The sequence below is a fragment of the Mastigoproctus giganteus genome, chromosome 8 (genome assembly GCF_048544385.1).
Source record: "Mastigoproctus giganteus isolate SK-2022 chromosome 8, ASM4854438v1, whole genome shotgun sequence".
NCBI classification, from domain to species: Eukaryota; Metazoa; Arthropoda; class Arachnida; order Uropygi; family Thelyphonidae; genus Mastigoproctus; species Mastigoproctus giganteus.
In genome coordinates this window covers 18714344-18737013 of record NC_143582.1, presented here as the reverse complement: position 1 = coordinate 18737013, position 22670 = coordinate 18714344, and the positions used below count along the sequence as shown (strand labels likewise).

General features: G+C 37.1%; 1 protein-coding gene across 1 annotated transcript in view; it reads left to right on the top strand.

Annotated features, from left to right (window-relative positions):
• LOC150081308 (uncharacterized) overlaps positions 1 to 22670 on the top strand; it is a gene marked incomplete at its 3' end in the record, with an annotated part of 152467 nt that overhangs the window by 109376 nt on the left and 20421 nt on the right. Inside the window, exons 9-10 of the mRNA XM_090380156.1 lie at positions 3688 to 3869; positions 11882 to 12024. Coding sequence (XP_090236282.1) covers positions 3688 to 3869; positions 11882 to 12024 — 325 coding nt within the window. The remainder of the gene's footprint in view (positions 1 to 3687; positions 3870 to 11881; positions 12025 to 22670) is intronic.

Below are 22670 nucleotides of genomic sequence, written 5' to 3'. Positions count from 1 at the left end.
TCATTCAGTTTGTTTGCTATCTGAGCAGGATCATCAACAGTCGAACCATCGATGTCAAGTGGACCAATCATATTCAGCCCCTTCCTTTTAGAGTTTATATAAGTAAAGAAATCCTTGCTGTTTTTCTTAGCATCTTTTGCCAAAGATTTCTCGTAATCCGCCTTTGCCTGCCGAACCTCCTTTGTGACCTGATTACAGACTAGCTTATATCTGCTACAGGCTTCTGCGTCGCCTGATAATTTATATGCATCCCATGCATTTTTCTTCTCTGTCACGAGTCTCATTAGTTCACATACAGAGCTTACTGCTTTTAAAAATTCAAGCGTTAGATTGCTGCTGCTGGAATGTTTCCTTCGCCACATATACTGTGCGAGGTAGGTAGGAGTCGAACTGATCATTGACTTTGCTAAATGACAGTTGCCGTTTAATGGCACTCCATGTTCCCCCGATTTTGTTTGTGTTTGCCCCTGTTTCCTGGTCGGTGAAATGAATTGAGTGGTTTACAATGAGACGTTTAAACCCTTCATCTCCCAGACAATCATACCACTTCCAACAGTCCGATACTATGGTGGTACCGGGCCGAATGGAAGTCTTAATGACGTCTAGGAGAACGTCTGTACTCCTATTTTCCACGACTCGGAAAAAACACTCTCCTGTATCCCACTCTACCCCACTAAACATCCATTGCCCATTCACTCTTTTTCCTCTATTATATTTCCTTTTACTGAACTTGCTCTCATCTATCTCAACAATTACATTCACTCCTCCTATCATACCAATTTCCCTCTGGCACACTTGGACCCACACTTCTCTCAAAAACTCCTCCAGTCACTCACGGTCGCGGACCCGACACAAAGCTCTTTCATAATATGATCGACGGGAACCTTCGCAACCCAATAATGGGTTAGAAGGAGTACGTCGATTATACTAAGTTTGCTGAAGGAGAACCACGACCCCTTTCGCACAGATCTTTTACAATAATGAGGATTGGCCCCTTTCGCTCGCCAAACCCACTCAAAACCATCCGAACGATCCTTCCACTCAGCCAATCTAATTTTCCTTTCACACCGAAAACATTTGTACTCACACGCAATAAAATTTATTTTTCGGCACCATTCAATTACACTCTTGCATCCTTAATTTTTAAACACCCAAACATTTGCACACTGATTCGTTCCATTTTCTCTAGGGTTGAACGGAGAGAAACAAAGAAAAAAACAACAACAAAAAAAAAAAACCTGTGACAAAGGAGATTACACAGCAGCAACAGGACACCCGCACAAATGAAATACTGACTAAAAATGACCACCGGAGCCTGGAAATGGCGCAATAGTAATCAGCCAATCACGGAGCTAATATTTTAGCTCTGTGATTTTAATAAATTAATAAAAATTTTAAAAAAATTAATATTTTTTAATTTTGAAATTCATATTTATCGCGAAAAATGTCACAATAAAATTTTTCGCGATAACAAAATGTCACGTGACATTTCAATAAGTCGAATTTAGCTGAAAAGAGAAGAAGGTATTTTTAAAGGAAATTTCGCGAAAGACAAGGAACGTCAAATCAACAAATTTCAAAAATAAAACAAACAAAAGCTGAAAAGGAAAAATATTCGGAGATCGCACTATGTCACGAGACATCACAAAAGCGGAGCTGAAATGAAGAAAAAGAATGGCAATTTTGCCGACCGGGCTAGCCGAGTGGGTAAAGTACCTGCCCGGCAACTCAAAGGTCGCGGGTTCGATTCCCGCCTCGGGCTTGGATCAAAGTACTGTACTGCAAAAACCTTGGGAGGTGCAATATGGCCACAGAAGCCGATGCGCCAACAACTACCAAATCAAAAAAAAAAAAAAAAAAAAAAATGGCAATTTTTAAAAAAACCAAGAAACAAAAAGTTACAGGAAGAACTAATGCCGAAGAGCGTTTCATCAAAGCTTCGAGCGCCGTTTTGCCGAAGTAAATAATTCCTAAATTGATATTATGATCGTACATTTTTGCTGTTTTCGAGTGAATTAATAGTTTTTGCTGAACGCTAAAAGTAGGAAATGAAAAAATTATACTTCTGTTTTTGTAAATTGAGTAGAAATTATTAGTTTCTCTCAGTGGTGGGGGGCAATTTTCAAGTGAGATTTAAAATTAGGGTTATCGGGGATGGGATAGACTTCCATTCGACCCGGTACCACCATAGCATCGGACTGTTGGAAGTCGTATGATTGTCTGGGAGGTAAAAAAAAAAAAAAAAATGTCACGTGACATTTGAATAAGTGACATTTTTGTAACTTGAACTTTTAAATTTAATGGATTTACCTTAGCGTGCCTCGTGTTTCCAGTGCTGTTAGGTACATGTCACGGGGGTGACACAGCTGGCACGCAATGCGTGTCACCCATGCCGGCTGTTTCCGTGTGTTAAGGAGATCATGTGACAATGCGTGTAGTCAACACGCGTCAATCACGGCCGTCTCGCCGCCATTTTGAAAGGGGTACCCGTTTCTGAATCTACCTAATTTTTTTTTTCAATTAAATAATATATTGATTTCATTTTCTTTAAAAGTATTTAAGCAAAAATGAAAATTGTTAATTATAAAAAAATTTTACCAGGGGCTCGCATCTGGTGAGTATGGGCTTGGTAAACCCATGATCCTGAGCTGGATATCATCATTCTTCTTTCTTCATGATTCTCCTCTCTCTCTCTCTCTCTCTCTCTCTCTCTCTCTCTCTCTCTCTCTCTCTCAGGGTAACATGTGATTTTTTTTTTTTTTCTTGGCTGGTGCATCTTAAGCCTCAGGCTTTCTTGCACCTTATGGCTAATAATAATAATTTCACCCCAGGGGCTCACATCTGGTGAGTATGGGCTTGGCACACCCAGGGTCCTGAGCTGGACATCATCATTCTTCTCTTTCTTGGTGATACCTTTCTACTTCTCTCTTTCTCAGGGTAACTTGGGAATATTTTTTGGCTTGTGCAGCATAAGCCTCAGGCTTCCTTGCACCATATGACTATTAATAATAATAATAATATTTATTATATTATTTTAAATAATAATTTTTAAATGTTTTGTTACAATGAAAAATTTAATTTAAGTTAATAATAATTAATTTTATGTGAAATTAATTGTATTTTAAAACTATATATGTATTAATATTATATTAAAATATTTATTTAAAATTTAGTCAAAATATCTTGGGATTGCCATTGCAGCTTGGAGTGATGCACACACTACTTTAAATTGAAACAAACTGCAATGCTTTACAGCCATAGTTTTGTTGTGCCCATCGCACATGGATCATTTTGCCTCCTCATTTTCATGTATAGGCATTCCCTGCCCCCTCTCCTCCCTTCCCCACCCCTTCATCATCTGTGAACATGTCTTGTTGGAGTATTCCACATGGATTACATCAATAGTGTCAATTTAAAGTTGGATATTCTAAATTTCTTTATTTATGACCAAATCTTTGAGCTATGTAAAATGTGTCTTTCAAATATAACTAATCAGCTGTATGTTTGTATTAGCTGTTTATTTTCTCTGTATTTATTAACTATGTATTTGTTTATTAGCTGTGTACTTAATAACTATAATCATTAATAAGTTAATAATTATTAATCGAATTTATAAACTATAATTTATAATTTGTGTCATAGTTATTAATTTATATGAAATAATTTATTAACTATAATTTATTTTAGGTATGCCTCTGCTTCAAGAAGCAAGATTAACATGGCTTCATTTATTTATGATAAATATTTTGAAATGTGGACCAGTTCCTCAGCATATGGCTTTTATAATGGATGGAAATAGAAGGTATGCAGAGAAACAGAACCTTAAACAAATTGAAGGGCACAAACAGGGTGCTGGACCAATAAAACCAGTAAGCAAGCTGTTTACTATTAATAAATGCTTGTTTTATAAATATTATTAATCAATACTCCAATAATGTGTGAACATATTTTTAAGAAACTAAATATGATGTAGCCTTACAAGTGTTTAACATGATACCGAACAACAATTAATCATGTCGTGGGGAAAGTACCTTCCTCTTATTCAAGTTACAGTTATGTTCACTCAAGAATGACATGCTTGCACATCAAATTCAGTTTCTGTGACAGCTGCTGAGTAAACTTGCAAATGTTATTTCAAGAACCAACCAAAATACAGTAATATTTATTTTTCAATAAATAATAACAACAGTATATACATTAAATGTTTAGAAAAATATACAGTATAATTCGGTGAATGTATTTAATAACACAATAATGAATTTAATAACACATGCTGCCACTAACATTAAAAGTTAGTGGCAGCATGCAATATGAGAAAATGGAGGCTGTAATTTGCATTTTGATTTTTGAAACTTTATAGTTTCAAAAATCATAATGTATAATTGATATTATACATTATGAATTTCAATTTAAAACTAACCTATATTCATAATTTTGCATATGTCTCGTTCATGCAAAATCACAAGAAAACAAGATGTGTTTAACAAAAATGAGCTACTGAGATGAAAATGTTCTGCAGTCCCAACCAAACTGTTTTATTATTATTATTATTATTATTATTATTAGCTATATGGTGCAAGGAAGCCTGAGGCTTATGCTGCACCAGCCAAAAAAAATTCCCGAGCTACCCTAAGAGAGAGAGAGAGAGAGAGAGAGAGAGAGAAATAGAAGGGAATCACCAAGAAAGAGAAGAATGATGATATCCAGCTCAGGACCCTGGGTGTGCCAAGCCCATACTCACCAGATGTGAGCCCCTGGGGTTAATTTTGTTATGATGATGTCTATGTGTGTACATCGAAATGCCTTTAAACCTGTATTGGTCTCACGGTCATTACTAACTGACTGCAAATTAACCACAAGCAGCTATTGTTGAAAGCTATCCATCTGTGTTGAAAGCGACAGGCAAAAAAATTGTCCATTTCCTTCAAATTTTCCAAAAATGGAACAGATTTGAATCCATGAGACAAAGTTGTTGCAAGATAATAGAACTCTGAAATTAAACAGCATTTGGCTTGCTTTGTATTTGGAGGATGACTACTCAAGAATTTAGATGCTGGGTTTAGCTGGACTTTTTTCCCTTTCTTTTTAATTCATTTCCTCATTTGTTTTTATTTTTCCTGATATTGGTATTATTGTTAGCAGTGGCAAATGATGCAATGCAAGGAAAGAAGCATACACAGCATCAGCCAAAAAAAAAAAAAAAAAACACTACACCACTTTATTATTTCCATCCTCCCAAATAATTTTTCCAATTGCTCCTTCAATTTATTCAAAGTTACCCACTTCCACACCACATGGAGGGGTTTGTTCTAACAATCAATTGGCTGGAATTAACTCTAGCTGAAAGCAAGACATCGTTCTCCACACATCTATCGTGCAACCATCCTTTATCAATTTCAATATATATACATTATGTGTGTTATCTGAGAAAGAGTAGGGATGCCATCTGCATTTAATTTACTCAATCTATTTAAGGCCTTAAAAAATTCAACCAGGTCTCCTCACTGGTGCCTAGTGTCCAGACACTGCAGTTTGCAAAACTAAAGTCTTTTATGGCAAGAAGCTTTTTTTACCATAAAAAGCTTGTTGCTCTTCTCTGTACCCGTTTCAACAGATCTACATCCTTCATAAAATACAACTTACAGACCTGTAAGCAGTACTCAAGCTGCAACCTAATCATTGCCTTATAAAATTGGATAATCACCTTATTGCCCCATCTCACAAAATTCCTGTATATCATTTACAGAACCCCATAAGCTATCTTAGCAGCCTCTCAACACTGCTCAGAGAATTTCATGTTTAGTTTTATCAGGAATGAATAGCAAAAATGCATTGCAATTTGATAAAACTTTTTTATTATAGAGGTATATCTGTATTATTAAAATGTATAAAGCAAAATACAAATTTAAAATCTCTGCATTTTAAATTTGTAATTTTTGTAGTTTCTGCATGTTTCAATTTATGCAAAATAAATAAATAATCCTGTACTTTAAATTTACCACTCAGCTAAAATTAAGTTTTCAGAGGTCACAGAACCTCGGCAAACTTAAATAAACCACTATTTTTGTGACTATTTTGTAATGAATAGGGGAATACCTGATAGACACCAACATATCTTTGAAGTTTCGAATTTTGTTTGTATAAGGTCTAAGATTACTGCATTTTCACTCACACATGTTATTAGTATTAGTAGTTGCAAATGATGCAAGAAAGCAAACTTATATGGCATCAGAAAAAAAAAAAAAAAAAAAAACACCACATCACCTATCCATTCCCTTCAATAGTTTATCTACATCTTTCTTGATTTTATGCAAACTAAACACTTCCACAGCAACAGATAGAAGTTTTGTTCCAACAATTAACTACGTACTATCTGAAGGAAAATTTCTGCACATCTATCCTGCAGCAACCAACCTTCCTCAATTTGAATTTATATCCCTCATATGTGTAATCTAAGCAAGAGGAAGAATACTATTGGTATTGAACTTCTCATCCATTTAAGGTCTTAAATGCCTCAATTGGATCACCTCAGAGGTGCATAGCCTTCAGTTCCAAGAAAAGCTTCAGTTGTGCAAAGTGCAGAACTGAAGCCTTTCTTGGTAAGAGCACCTCTTTTGTTCCCCTCACCATTCTTGGTGCCTTTTTTCTTTGCCCATTCCAACAGATCCACATCCTTCCTGAAATGAGGCCACACCTGTTCCAAATTCCTGTATGCAGTGCTCAAGATGCATCCTGACCATTGCCTTGTACAATGGGCTAATCACCTTCTTATCCCTACCAGCAAAATTCCCATATATTATTGACATAACCCCATGAGCTGTCCTGGCAGCCTGTCTGCATTGCTTGGAGAACTTCATATCTGATTTCACAATTAACCTCAGGTCTCTTTCATTTTTCACCACCCTGAGTGTGGTTTTCCACAGTTGGTGTGTTAATCTAGAATTACTGCTACCCATGTGCAGTACCTTGCATTTGTTAATGTTAAATTCAGTTGCTATTTCCCAACCCATCTGCCTAATTTTTTCAGAATTTTTTTTCAGTAGCTGACCGCGATTATTGTCATTAACCACCCTGCCAAGCTTTGTATCATCTGGAAACTTAAATGTTAAGCCTGATATACTTTCATCAGTATCATTAATAAATATAGAAAACAACAGGGGGCCTAGCATTGAACTCTGGGGACTCCACTAATAACATTAGTACACAAAGAGCAGTTTCATTAATAACCATTCTCTTCCTTCTCCCATTCTACCCTACCTTTTAACAATAACAGTAACTTACCATTAATGCCGCACTGCACCAATTTATACAGTCTTTTATGTACAACAGTATTAAAAGCTTTCCCAAAATACATCCAATTACTTTGTTACTGCATCATATCATCCAATCAGATTGATAAAACATGGTTGTCCCTTAACAAATCCATGCTGTGACTACAGTATAATTGCATTCCTGGCTAGATGATCTTTCATTACTTTTTTAACCAGTGACTCCATTATTTTCCCTGTAACAGAAGTTAAGCAAACAGGTCTGTAATTACTCATGTCACCTTTTGATCCCTCTCTATAAATTGGGGCCGCCTCCATAGCCAGGTGGGCAGGAGCAGCAGTGCATAGCACACGCTTCTTGATTAGACTGGGGTTCGAGCCCGCGAGCCACCAAATATGGAGGATGCGGAAAGGTCAAGGAATGACCACCGCATATCCCTGGAGCAATATGGCCTTTGTTGCTAATGCTCCTAAAAAAAAAACCAAATAACAAATAATCAACCAAAATCTATAAATTGGGAGTACATTCCCACATCTTCAGTCCATTGGGATCTCTCTCAAATCCAAAGAAACACTCATAATTATGGCCAAGGGTTTGCTTACCTCCTTTTGCTACTTCTCTTAATATCATTGGATAGATTCTATCCATCCCAGGCACCTTTTTATGTTAAGTTTCAACCATTTTCTTTCACTTTCCTCTCAGTTATCACAAAATCATTTAGCTCCTTGTTAGAATTTTATATACTTCTGGTATTCCCTTCCTGAAAGAATTTCTCATCTACATTTTGAATCTTTACATATGAATGTAGATTCAAACTACCTATTCAGTTTATCAGCAACATGAGCAGGATCATTAACAGTAAAACCATTGACTTCAAGTGGACCATGTGATTCAACCCCTTTCTCAGTGCTGGATTAAGGCATGGGCTAGTAGGGCCCTTGCCCGGGGCACCAAAAACAGAAGAACGATGAGGCAAGAAATATATATATCCTTAGTAAGAGGGCACGCCAAAAAACCTTTCTGTTTGGGTCACGGAAATACCTTGTTCCAGCTCTGCCCTTTCTTCTACTATTAATATAAGTAAAGAAGTGTTTGCTGCTTTCCTTGACATTCTTTGACAGAAACATCTTGTAATCTACCTTAGCTTGCCCATCCTCCTTTGGCACTTGATTGCAGGCTCTTTTATATCTATCATAGGCTTTTGTATCATCGGATAATTTATTTTTTTTAAACACTAATCCTTCTGAAAATTAAAAAAAAAAACATTTTTGGCATAAAATATAGATATGAATCTGTTAGTCTGGTCCAATTTTTCAAGTTGAAAATAGCATTCACACATTAAATTTTAATTGTGAATGCTATTTTATGTGCACATGCACATATATTTCAGTTTATTGTATGTAAAAATACTTCTGCAAAATTTTAAAAATATATGTATATGTTAGATACTTTTATACACTTCTATTTTCAAAATTTATTTCAAATTTGAAAATTCAAAAGATACATTTCTCACTTTCCATACACTGATGTCCATCCTTTTTGAACATCATATTTCATGTTATGAATATCATGTTGTTTTCCCATCTTCATTTATATGAAAGAAATAACAAATCATTCAACAACAAAGTAGGTAGATTACAAGGCTAAGGTAGATTACAAGATGTCTCTGTCAAAGAATGTCAAGGAAAGCAGCAAACACTTCTTTACTTATATTAATAGTAGAAGAAAGGGCAGAGCTGGAACAAGGTATTTCCATGACCCAAACAGAAAGGTTTTTCGGTACCCTCTTACTAAGGACATTCAGGCCACACCTAGAGTACTGTTTACAGGTCTGGAGGCCTCATTTCAAGAGGGATGTAGGGATGCTGGAACGAGTACAGAGAAGGGCAACAAGATTGGTGAATGGAACAAAGGGGTGCTCTTACGAAGAAAGGCTTAAGTTTTGCAAATTACAGCGTCTGGAGACTAGGCACCAGCGAGGTGATCTGATTGAGGTGTATAAAGCCTTGAATGGTTTGAGCATGCTCAATGCTGATGGGATTCTTCCTCTTGCTCAGAAAAATCACCTGAGAGGGCATAAATTCAAATTGAGGAAAGACAGATGTAGGATAGACATGAGGAAATTTGCCTTTAGCCAGCGGGTGGTTGGTTGGTGGAACAGACTTCCATCCCTTGTCATGGAAGTTGATAGCCTAAATAAGTTTAAGGCTCAGCTGGACAGGTATTTCGAACGAACAGAGGGGTGAAGTGGAAGTGGTTATTTTTTATTTATTTTATTTTATTTTATTTTTTTTGGCTGATGCTGCATAAGCTTGCTTTCTTGCATCATATGCCTCTACTAATGCTAATGCTAAAGTGTGGGGGAAACTGTACGTGTTTATTTGGGTTCTAAAATTGTTGAATAACATTCATCAGAATAAGAAGGAATTCAGCCACTGTTGTCAGTCTTAATTGCATCAAGATTTTGTAATCTTTTCCATACTACTATTTCATATTCTCTTTTGAAGTTTCATAGGAGTGTAATAACTCCTAGAATTGTTTTTAGTAAGGCTAAGAACTAATTTATAACATTATGATTGTAGCTGTATAGTTTAATGTACTGTATATATAACATAAACTTGAACTTGATAATATAATATGTATATAATATAGTAATGGAAACTTGATAGTGTAATATGTATATAATAATGGAAACTTGATAGTGTAATATGTATATAATAATGGAAACTTGATAGTGTAATATGTATATAATAATGGAAACTTGATAGTGTAATATGTATATAATAATGGAAACTTGATACTGCAATATGTATATAATAATGGAAACTTGATAGCATATTATGGATGCATGACATGTGAATAGAGTAGTATTATTATTTCATTTGGGTGTATCTTAGTTTAATATAGTATTATCAAATTAAATTCAATTTAAACAGAAATCACGTCTCAGTCTAGAGCAACAAAACAAAGGGCTCAAAGTAGCAGGAGTGCTGTGGCTCAGGAGGAACTGAAGAGAAGTTCTCTTGTAACTTATGGCTTCCTATAAATTATAGAAAGTGGCATTTTTGATTCTTTAGATATAAAAAATATTATGACTGATTTTGCTACAGCCAAAGCAAGACAAGTTAAATTTATATAATGTTTTGTTATTATATTTTTTTTTATTTTAAGTTTATATATAATTTTATTTTATTGTCTGCAGCCAAAGCAAAATAAATGTATTTTTGTTTTTTTTATTTCATTTTTAACATATTTACTTCACGTATCATAATATATGTTATTTTGTGTTTAAAAAATAAAATTATATTATTTTGGAATTTTTTTTTTTTTAATTCCCAAAAAAACAAACAAAAAAAAAAAATTGGTATAAGAAAAATTACCTTGGGGGGGCAGCAAAAGAAGTTTGCACCAGGGCAACTATATAGCCCTGCATGGCCGTGACTTTGAATAGGAATTACATTGACCTGAACTAAGACACAGTCTGTTTCTATTGGCCATTACTCATTTTATTGCATGCACTGCACTGGTGGCAGCAATATCTTCATTTAAACTCTTAACCAAGGTATTTGCACTATTATCAGCACATTTATTATAATTCAGTTTGTCTGCTCCTTTTATCTTAACGTACAAATCTATATTTTAAAATTAAAAGGGAGGCATTATACGATTTGAATTAAAATGTAAAAGCCATGGGCTTGTTATGTTATGTTATTTCAATATAAAATATATGTGACAATGATTAAAAATACTGTAGACACTGCACAGGGCATACCTGATGCAGCTGCTTATATAGGTCAAAGAATTCTCTAGTAGTTTAGGGGAGGACCAATGGTAATGCATGCTGTGAGCAAATGTGGGTGTTTTACACATTTCTAACACCTGTATTATGCAATTTGGCACTTATTGCATAATACAACAATCCATACTTTAAAACTAAAAGAGCATATCATGCTATTAAATTAAAATGCAAAGCCACTTTTTTGAGACATTAGAATGTGCCTGGGCACACCTGGTACACCCCATATGCATGCTTATGTATTCATTGTTGCTGATACCACTTTCTTACAGTGCTCTCATTAGCATAAAAACAGTTTCTTGCATTTGCCACGCAGTAACAAGAACTAATCTGCATTTTTATTCCTTTCTTCTCCTCTCATCAACCTGTGAACAATTTCTTGGAAAAACTCAAAAGTTGAGAGCTACTTACACATACTTATTGTTATTTAGAAACTTCTTATCAGTATTTTAAACTCCTCTTCTTCTTTTGAATCCTTCTTTTTAAAACAATATTAAAACAATTTAAGCCATTTAGTTCCAAGCATTAATTTTCATATAATGATTCATAGAATCACTTGTTGGAGTGAGGGGAGGATTAATTTCTATGACTTTCCAGTCCCATCACCTGAAGACTCGATAATTCTTCTCATATAATCCTGGGTAGATGATAAATATTTTTAAAGAGAGAGAGAGAGAGAGAGAGAGAGAGAGAGAGAGAGAGAGAGAGAGAGAGAGAGAGAGAGAGAGTGTGTGATTCATTATTTGATCCTAGAACAATTATTAATTTTTTTTATTTTTTGGAAGTGTTGATACAGGTTTTTTTTTTTTTTTTTAGATCATAATTTGGTGTTCCCGCATGGGAATTAAAGCAGTATCATTGTATGCATTTAGTGTAGAAAACTTCAAACGGCCTCAGGAAGAAGTTATTGGATTGCTGGAGATATTGCTGCATTGTTTTATAGAGCTGCTAGAGGATAAGTAAGTTGAAAATTTATTGTTGCCATAAGAGGTGGTGGAAATGGAAGAGGCACATGTAGGTACACTCTACTAATGGTTCATTCTATGCATTTTTTTATAATTATATAAAAATGTTGTCAGTTATAAGACCATTGCATTTACTAAGCAATCAAAACTTTAAAGTAATTGAAATATAACAGAAGTAGAAAATTTGAAGGAAAGACAGAACTTCTAGAAGGGTTTAGAGAAGGTCAATTAGCATTAGCATTAGTAGAGGCATATGATGCAAGAAAGCAAGCTTATTCAGCATCAGCCAAAAAAAAAAAAAAAAAAAAAAAAAAAAACAACCACTACTCCCATTTCACCCCTCCGTTCATTCGAAATACCTGTCCAGCTGAGCCTTAAATTTATTTAGGCTATCAACTTCAACAACAAGCGATGGGAGTCTATTCCACAAACCAACTGCCCGCTGGCTAAAGGAAAATTTCCGCACATCTATCCGACATCCGTCCTTCCTCAATTTGAATTTATGCCCTCTCAGGTGATTATTCTGAGCTAGAGGAAGAATCCCATCGGCATTCAGCATGCTCAAGCCATTCAAAGCCTTATACACCTCTATCAGATCACCTCGCCGATGCCTAGTCTCCAGGCTCTGTAATTTGCAAAACTTAAGCCTTTCTTCGTAAGAGCAACCCTTTGTTCCATTCACTAATCTTGTTGCCCTTCTCTGTACTCGTTGCAGCAGCTCTACATCCTTCTTGAAATGAGGCCTCCAGACCTGTATACAGTACTCAAGGTGTGGCCTGACCAATGCCTTATACAAGGGAATAATCACATCCCTGTCCCTGCTAGAAAAATTCCTGTATATCATTGACAAGACACCATGAGCTACTCTTGCAGCTCGTCTGCACTGCTCAGAGAACTTCATATCTGCCTGCACAATTACCCCCAGGTCCTTTTCATTCTCTACCACTGTCAGCGTAGTACCACAGAGTTGATACGTTGATCTGGGGTTACTGTTTCCCATATGTAGTACTTTACATTTGTCAATGTTAAACTTCATTTGCCACCTCTCAGCCCATCTGCTCAACCTTTCCAGATCCTGTTGCAGCAGCATAGTATCAGTAGTGTCCTTAACAACCCTGCCAACCTTGGTATCGTCTGCAAACTTGGACATTAAGCCTGATACACCATCATCAATATCATTTATAAATACAGAAAACAACAATGGACCCAACACTGAACCCTGAGGAACTCCAGAATTAGATTGGTGAGGAGTGCTAATCGATGTTCACATGAAGAATAGGGCCCCGGGTGCCAAGCGTTCCGTGACCAAGCGATTTCTTTGCGTATCTCAAAGCGTTATCTCTAAAGAGCCTTCAAGTGAGAGATTATATTTTGTTTCAACAACCGTTTTCTTTATTTATTAATTAGTGTAGCTCTTTTGCACTAGAAGAAGTAGGCAAAGGCCCAGAAAGGAAAGTTACCTTTCTGTTTTTTATTTCTAATAGTACTAACTAACTAACTTAGCCGCTTGGTCACCTTGTGGCACTGCTCCTGCCTCCCCGTGGCGGGGCCGGAAATCTGGGTGGTAAAACCAACCCCCAGGGCCAAAAGGAGCAAAACATGGACTGTGACAATTTTCCACCGATTAGGACTGCAAATCCAAATACATTGGATTTGCACATACCCAATAATGACTTATCCAATCCAAAGAGACTGAGGACGGATGCTCCCCGAATGGAAAACCCAAGTTTTCTGATTCTGCATTCGCTAACTAACCAATCCTTGGGTAGTTTATCACCATTCCTCATTCAAAAATGTCTTGAGAGCGTAGCTGGCTCCCCTAAAATGGTACGACGACTGAAATCTGGTGACCTGCTTGTTGAGACCACCAACTCAAAACACTCTGAGTCTCTACTCAGACTCACCTCATTTGGTGGAGTCCCAGTTAAGGTGTCCCCATATGCCACACTTAATTCATCCAAAGGTGTTATTTCTGAATGGGACCTAATGAATGTATCAGAAGAAGAAATTGTTCAGGAACTGCAGGATCAGAAAGTCACACAGGCAAAACGAATTATGATGAAAAAAGATGGCGAACTCCTTCCAACTCGCAGCATAATTTTGACATTCAGCTCACCTAATTTACCTTCATCCGTAAAAGCAGGGTATTTGCATTGTCGCATTCGCCCATATATCCCGAACCCAATAAGATGTTACAAGTGTCAGAAATTCGGACACTCACAAACAGTTTGTCGAGGAGACTCCGTATGTCCTAACTGTGGTTCAAAAGATCATTCCCAGGCTGACTGTAAAGCCCAGGCTCCACTCTGCCCCAATTGTAAAGGTAATCATCCAGCCTTTTCTAAAAATTGCGAACAATGGAAATATGAGAAAAAAATTCAGAAATATAAAATAGAAAAGAAAGTTTCATTCCCAGAAGCAAGAAAGCAAATACAACTAATCACACCTAGATGCACGTATGCTGAAGCCGCTAAAAAGTTTCATTCAGTATCAGTGCAGACTGATACATCAATACCTCCAAATACCTCTATTTCAGAATGGGCTCGTTCCCTACTCAGTTCTGTACCTCAACCTTCAAAGCAACAGATTTCTACTAGAGCTAACAATACACCAGTCACGATACCACCTTCTGCCGATGCAGATCCCGTAAGATCCGTCCAAGCAGATAACGCAGATTCTAATCGAAAACAGACATTTGACTCCTCCCTTATGGATACTAATGAAATTTCCAATCAAGATGATACCGAAACCATTCTGGAGATCCATCCAGAGGATGAAATAGACCAAAGACCAGTTTCTCAAAAAGAGATAGGATTAAAATTGACCGTGCCAAACAGACGTCCAAAAAGCAGTCAGATTCAGTTCCTTCATCTAAATTGAAACAATGAACAACGTTGTCCAATGGAATTGTAGAGGCTTTAGGAGCAATATTGATGACATATACACATAATTAAGCAGCATAAACCAGTGGGCATCTGCCTACAGGAGACATATCTGACTCCTCAGGTATCTCCTTTGATAAAAAACTATACTCTTTTCAGACAAGATAGACCTATTGCAAATAATGCTCGTGGTGGAGTAGCCATACTCATAGATTCGCGAGTCCCATGCAGACGCATTTCTTTACAAACCTCTATAGAAGCCGTTGCTACCCGAATAGCAATTGGCATCACTCTGACTCTTGTTTCGATCTATCTACCACCCAATCATCCGTGTACTATTCACGAACTTGAAAATCTTATAATGCAGTTACCAACCCCTTTCTGTTTATTGGGTGACTTCAATGGACACCATCCATTGTGGGGTTCTCCCGATGCAGATGGACGAGGGCAACTCATTGAAATGCTCATAGACAGACAAAACTTAACCATCCTAAATACTGGTTCACCCACTTACATCCATCTCCCAACAGGAACAGTGTCTGCAATAGATCTATCAATATGCTCTCCGATCCTCTTTCCTAATATTGAGTGGACAGCTCTAGATGATCCACTAAACAGTGACCACTACCCATTAATCTGTAAGATCCAAACATCACATTCTTCAACTGCAAAAAACCAAATAAAATGGAAATTTACCAAGGCAGATTGGGCCAAGTATACCTCTCATGTTTCATTTGATAAACAGATCATTGAATCCTTCCCAATTGACACAGCCACTGATCATATTACCAAAGAAATTCTAGCAGCTGCATCTATTGCCATCCCACAATCACAATCAGTCACCTACAGACCCATAAATTATTGATGGAACGATGAATGTAAGAATGCCAAAAAAGAAAAAAACCGAGCGTGGAATATATTTCGCAAATACCCTACTACCAACAACTTTATAAATTATAAGAAACTAAGAGCCAAAGCCCGACACATCAGAAAGGAAGCTAAAAAAAACTCTTGGATCCGATTTGTGACTTCAGTAAATAAAAATACAGATGTAAGAACAATATGGAAAAAAATAAGACAGCTAAATGGCAAATTTCCTCCATTATCCTCGCCAATATTCAACTGGAATGGACAGGAGCTCTCTAGTCCTGCAGAAATTGCGAATACTCTAGGGACAGTATTCTCCCAGTTGTCTGCCTCGAACTCGTATGATCCGTCATTTCAGAAGATCAAAGCCTCAGCCGAAAAATCAAAACTTAACTTCAAAACCGCTGCTTCTCTACCATACAATCAGACACTTACTATGATTGAACTTCAAAAAGCTATATATTCCTCAAAGAACAGTGCTGCTGGTCCAGACGGAGTATATTACATAATGCTTCAACACTTAGACAATAAATCACTATCCTTGCTCCTGACCTATTACAACCGTATATTCATTGAACATTCATACCCCTCTCGCTGGCATCACTCCTATGTACTGGCAATTCCCAAACCAGGGAAAGATCATTCTATCCCTCACAATTATAGACCCATCTCTCTTACCAGTTGCTTGAGTAAAATATTAGAAAAAATTATACACCGCCGATTAACATGGTATCTGGATTCAAAACATCTAATCTCTGACAACCAGTTTGGGTTCAGAAAAAATCACTCATCCCTAGATCTTATGGTTAAAGCTGAAACAAATATAAGGAATGCATTTATTCGAAATGAACATCTTGTCATGGTCTGCCTTGACATAGAGAAGGCCTTTGACACCACCTGGCGTTTTGGTATCTTAAAAGATCTTCACTCCCTTGACCTGAGAGGTCACTTACCATGCTACATACAAAACTTCCTTCAGTATAGATCTTTTCAAGTTCGCTATAGAGAAGTCTTCTCACAAATCTATATACAAGAGGAAGGAGTACCACAGGGCTCAGTTCTCAGTGCTACTTTATTTGCATTGAGAATAAATCATATTACCAAATGTATTCCCAACACAGTGAACTCATATCTCTATGCTGATGATCTGACTGTTTCCTGCAGTTCTCCGAATATGAACTTCATTGAAAGGCAACTACAAATCTCACTAAACAATATTGAACTATGGATGACACAGAATGGTTACAGACTATCTCATCAAAAATCTAGTGCCATTCACTTTTGTAACAAACGAGGGATGCATCCTGACCCAGAGCTACACCTGACAAATCATCCTATCTCAGTTATGAGTAGCATTCGCCTCCTCGGTCTAATTTTTGATAGGAAACTTAATTTTTTAGAACATATCAAATATCTCCGGACAACCTGCCAGAAAAAAATGAACATTCTCAGAGTTCTTTCTTCTACAACATGGGGAGCTGACCGTTACACCTTACTTCACCTGTATAGAACTCTAATTAGATCTCGTCTTGATTATGGAGCCCCGGTGTATGACTCTGCTAGGGAGAGTGTGCTAGTACGGCTTGCACCTGTTCAACATTCTGCCCTCAGAATTGCTACAGGTGCTTATAGAACATCGCCAGTACAAAGTCTCTACGCCGAAGCCCATGAAGTTCCACTCTGCCTCAGAAGAAAGGTGTTACTTTTGAATTATGCCGCTAAAATTCAAAGCATGCCTACCCATCCAATTTGGCCTATACTTAGTGATCCACAGTTTAAAATGTTCTACAGAAATAAACCCAGATCAGTCCAACCTACTGGCATCAGATTGCAGGCTCTATCAGAAAGCTGGAATGTGCACCTTGAAAAAGTCCTCCAAGATCCAAACAATTCAGTTCCCCCATGGTCCTGGGTTAATCCATCCTGTGACAATTACTTTCTGAACTGGGGAAAAGAATCCCTTCCAAATATTAACGTGCGACAACTTCATACTTCTCACACACAAAATTATCCGCATTTCATGAAAATATACACAGATGGATCAAAGTCTGATAGTGGAGTAGGTGCTGCAGCAGTTTTCCCTTTTAACATCATCTCTGTATCTCTGCCTACTGAATGCAGCAGTTATACAGCTGAGTTATTCGCCATTAAACTTGCCCTAGAAAATATTATTCATTGCTCCATTAAAAAAAGTATAATATATACCGACTCGCAGAGTACACTAGTAGCCCTACAAAACATCTCCTCACCAACCAATCCTTTAATAAAAACCATAAGAAGTAAGATGATTCTTATTCATGAACGCCAGCAAGTAGTCATCTTCTGCTGGATCCCAGGTCACACTGGGATCCCAGGAAATGAATGCGCAGACCATGCTGCAAAACATCCATCTAACCCATTATCTTCAGGCTCTTGCGTTCCATATGTTGATTACAGACCTATGATACGAAGGACATGTAAGGAAAAATGGACACTTCTATGGCAAGCTCAAACGGGTAATAAGCTATTGGAAATAAAATCAGAACCACAGTTATGGACCTCTAGTTTTCGTACTAACAGAAAGGAAGAAGTCATCTTAACCAGAGCACGAATTGGCCGCAGCCAGTTTACTCACCTATTTCTCCTCACAGGAAATGATCCTCCACAGTGTTTTCAATGCAACTGTCAGCTAACAGTGAAGCACATTCTTGTTGAATGCACTCTGTACAAACATGCTCGGCAATGTTCATTCAGCTTCCTTCCAAATCTAAAAGAACCTCTAAAACTCTCTCATATCATAGGCAATGATGCTAATCCCTTGGAGTTATTCTGTTTTCTTAAACAAATAAAACTATATGATCATCTGTGACTGTTTCCATGACAGTCACCATTGATAACTTTCATATCACTGATAGGTGCAATATGGCCTAAGCAGCCCTTGCGCCAAAAATAAAAATAACAACAACAACAACAACAACATGAAGAATAGCTTAAAAAGTACAGCCTACAAATCTTGGCAATTAGTTCTACTGCTATGAGAATGAACCCAAGGTCACTGCACACACTCATAATGAAGTACAGAAAAAGAGGGCAAATACTGATATTGTATTTATATTATACTCCAAGATTGAAATGAGATCAGAATCAATTCTATACATTATTGTGTTATACATTTTATATGACTACTTTTGTTACAAAGTTAAAATTAATAAAAATCAAAGTACCCTATTCCCTGACCTTCTGGCTACAAAGGGCTTGTACAACTGTAGTGTTAATTTTTCTCATTGCACAATAACGTGTATTTGTTTATTTAATCATCCCATCACCCCTTTTTCGTAAAAAAATATACATCCAGTGGTGACCTTCAGTTCATTCTCATGGAAGTATGACTATAGATATCTTAGGGAGAACTGATAGAAGTGTATGGTTTAATTGTGGATGATCCTACTCAGGTTGCTGACAGGTTGAATAGGTATTTTGCATCTACATTTGCACATGAAGAATTCTTTAGGGAGGGGGATGCCAGAAATTTATCAAACTCTAACAGAGAGCTGAATGACTGTGGTAACTGAGAGGAAAGTGGAGCAGAATTTGTTGAAGTTAAACAAAAAGAAGGCAACTGGGATGGATGGGATCTATCCAATTACATTAAGGGAGGCAGCACAGAGATAAGCAAACTTTTAGCTGTAATTATGAGAACATCTTTGGATTCAGGGGAGGTCCCTGTGAACTGGAGATGTGCAAATTGTATCCCCAATTCACAAAGGGAGGATCAATGAGTGACATGAGTAATTACAGACCTGTTAGTTTAATTTCTGTTCAAGGGAGAATAATGGAGCCACTGGTTAAAGAAGTAATGAAGGGCCGTCTAGACAAGAGTGCAGTCACAATGTGGGTTTGTTAAGGGGAGATCTTGTCTGACCTATTTGAATAGGTACTATGATGTAGTGACAAAGGAATTGGATGGGAAAAATAGTTTTAATATCATATACTTTGATTTCAGGAAAGCTTTAGATACTGTTGCACATAAAAGACTACTGTACAAATTCAAGCAGTGTGTTGTTAGGGGAAGTTACTACTATGGATGAAGGGATGATTGAGTGGGAGAAGACAGAGAGTGGTTATCAATGGACACTGCTCTTCATGGACTAATGTTATTAGTGGAGTCCTACAGGGATTGGTGCTGGGCCTGTTGTTGTTTTTATTAATGTATTTATAAATGATATAAATGATATTGATGATGATGATATATCAGGCTTAATATCTAAGTTTACAAATGATACAGAAGTTGGCAGGGTAGTTAATGACAGTAATGAAGGTAAGCTGCTGCAACAAGATCTATAAAAATTAGGCAGATGGACTGAGAAATGGCAGTTGAAGTTTAATATTAAAAAAATGCTACTCATACTGCGTATGAGTAGCAGTAATCTCATGGTAATGTATTAACTGTGTGGTATTATACTCATGGTTGTGGAAAATGAAAAGGACCTGGGGATAATTGTGCCATCTGATATGAAGGTTTCTGAGCAGTGCATTCAAGTTGCCAGGACAGCTCATGGGGTTTTGTCAATGATATGCAGGAATTTTGCTAGCAGGGATGAGGTGATTAGTGGTTAGGCCACATCTTGAGTACTGCATGTAGGTTTGGAGACTTCATTTTGGGAAGGATGTAGAGCTGCTGGAACACTAGTGTATTAGTGTTATAATTGGCCATTATAACACTAATACACTAGTACAGAGAAGGGCAATGAGATTGGTGAGGGAAACAGTGAGTCTTTGCCGACCGGGCTAGCGGGGTGGGTAAAGTTTTTGCCTGGCACCCCAAAGGTTGTTGGTTCAAATCCTGCCTCGGGCTTGGATCAAAGTACTGCAAAAACCTTGGGAGGTGTATTATGGCCACAGATGCCAATGCGCCAACAACTACCAAAAAAAAAAAAAAAAAAATGAGTCTCTCTTACCAAAAAAGGCTTCAGTTCTGCAAATTGCAGCATCTGGAAACTAGGTACCTATAAGGCACTCTGATTGAGGCATTTAAGTCTTTGAATGGCTTGAACAAACTCTGTACTGATGGGATTCTTTTCCTTGATCAGACTATGCACATGAAAGAATATAAATTAAAATTGAGGAAGGATGATTGCAGAATAAATGTGCAGAAGTTTGCCTTCAGCCAACAGATGGTTGGTTGCTGAAACAAACTTCCATTCATTGTTGTGGAAGTGGACAGTTTGAATAAATTCAAGAAAGAGAACTAAAGAAACATTGGATGAGATGAATAGGTGAAATGGAAAACAATTTTTTTTTTTTTTTTTTTTTTGGCTGATGATGTATAAGCTTGTTTTCTTGCATCAGTTGCCACTGTTAATACTAATAAGGCCTTGAAGGAATCAGTAAAATGAATAAGTGAGATATATTTTCACTTGAAAAAAGACAGAACTGGGGGGAGTGGGTAACAGAAGGCTGTAGGCTGTATTTCATGAAATTTATTTTTGGGCAGTTGTTGTAAATCATTGGAATGAATTGCCTGCACTAGTGGTAGAGGTGGATAATCTGATTAAGTTCAAAGTGGAATTGGACAGGCACTTTTTGGTAATGGGAAAGGTATGAATGGTGGAATTTTTTTTTTTTTTTTTGTCAGGTGCAGAAAAACTTGCTTCCTTGCATCATTTAGCCATTATAACACTAATACTAATATTAACTTATTTGCTGCCAAACACAATAGATGATAAGGAAGTCTGTGTATTTTTCAGAATTTTTAAAAAGGCCAAATGGCATTAATCATCTTATTCATTATTCAACATTCTTTATTAACTAAAGCTGTTTAAATATTCAGCAGTTTTCTTCCACAAATATATATTTTTATTAGTATTTTATTTTAACATTTTTATTAGTATTTTATAAGAATTACAAAACAGATTTGAGATTGGCTGAATATTTCCTCTATAAGAGTAATGCATCAATCACCTTATACAGCCCTCTTTACTTACTCTGCACCTCAGTTTCTCACAAAACTTCCATAATCACACAACTCATTACGAGTAGCTAATCTTAGAGTGTGACACTACATGATGACTACATAACCACATCTGTGGGCAGGGAAGTGATTCTGCTTTCTTTTTTGGTCATTTCACACTTCACCTCTTCTTCTATATTGGGTGACAGTGTTCACAGGCTGATTTTCATGGTTCACTCAGGGAAGTGCAGAATACGAGTGCAGACGGGCTGCAAGGGTAGCTCATGGAGTATTGTCAATGATATACAGGAATTTTTCCAGCAGGGATAAGGAGGTGATTATTCCATTGTATAAGGCAATGGTCAGGCCACACCTAGAGTACTGTATACAGGTCTGGAGGCCTCATTTCAGGAAGGATGTAGAGCTGCTGGAACGAGTACAGAGAAGGGCAACAAGATTAGTGAATGGAACAAAGGGGTGCTCTTACGAAGAAAGGCTTAAGTTTTGCAAATTACAGTGTCTGGAGACTAGGCACCAGCGAGGTGATCTGATAGAGGTGTATAAAGCCTTGAATGGTTTAAGCATGCTCAATGCTCATGGGATCCTTCCTCTAGCTCAGAAAAATCACCTGAGAGGGCATAAATTCAAATTGAGGAAAGACAGATGTAGGATAGATGTGCGGAAATTTGCCTTTAGCCAGCGGGTGGTTGGTTGGTTGGTGGAACAGACTCCCATCCTTTGTGGTGGAGGTTGATAGCCTAAATAAGTTTAAGGCTCAGCTGGACAGGTATTTTGAACGAACAGAGGGGTGAAGTGGAAGTGGGGTTTTTTTTTTTTTTTTTTGGCTGATGCTGCATAAGCTTGCTTTCTTGCATCAAATGCCTCTACTAATGCTAATGCTACTACACTCAGGGAAGTGGGGAATGAAAAAGACCCAGGGGTAATTGTGCAATCAGATATGA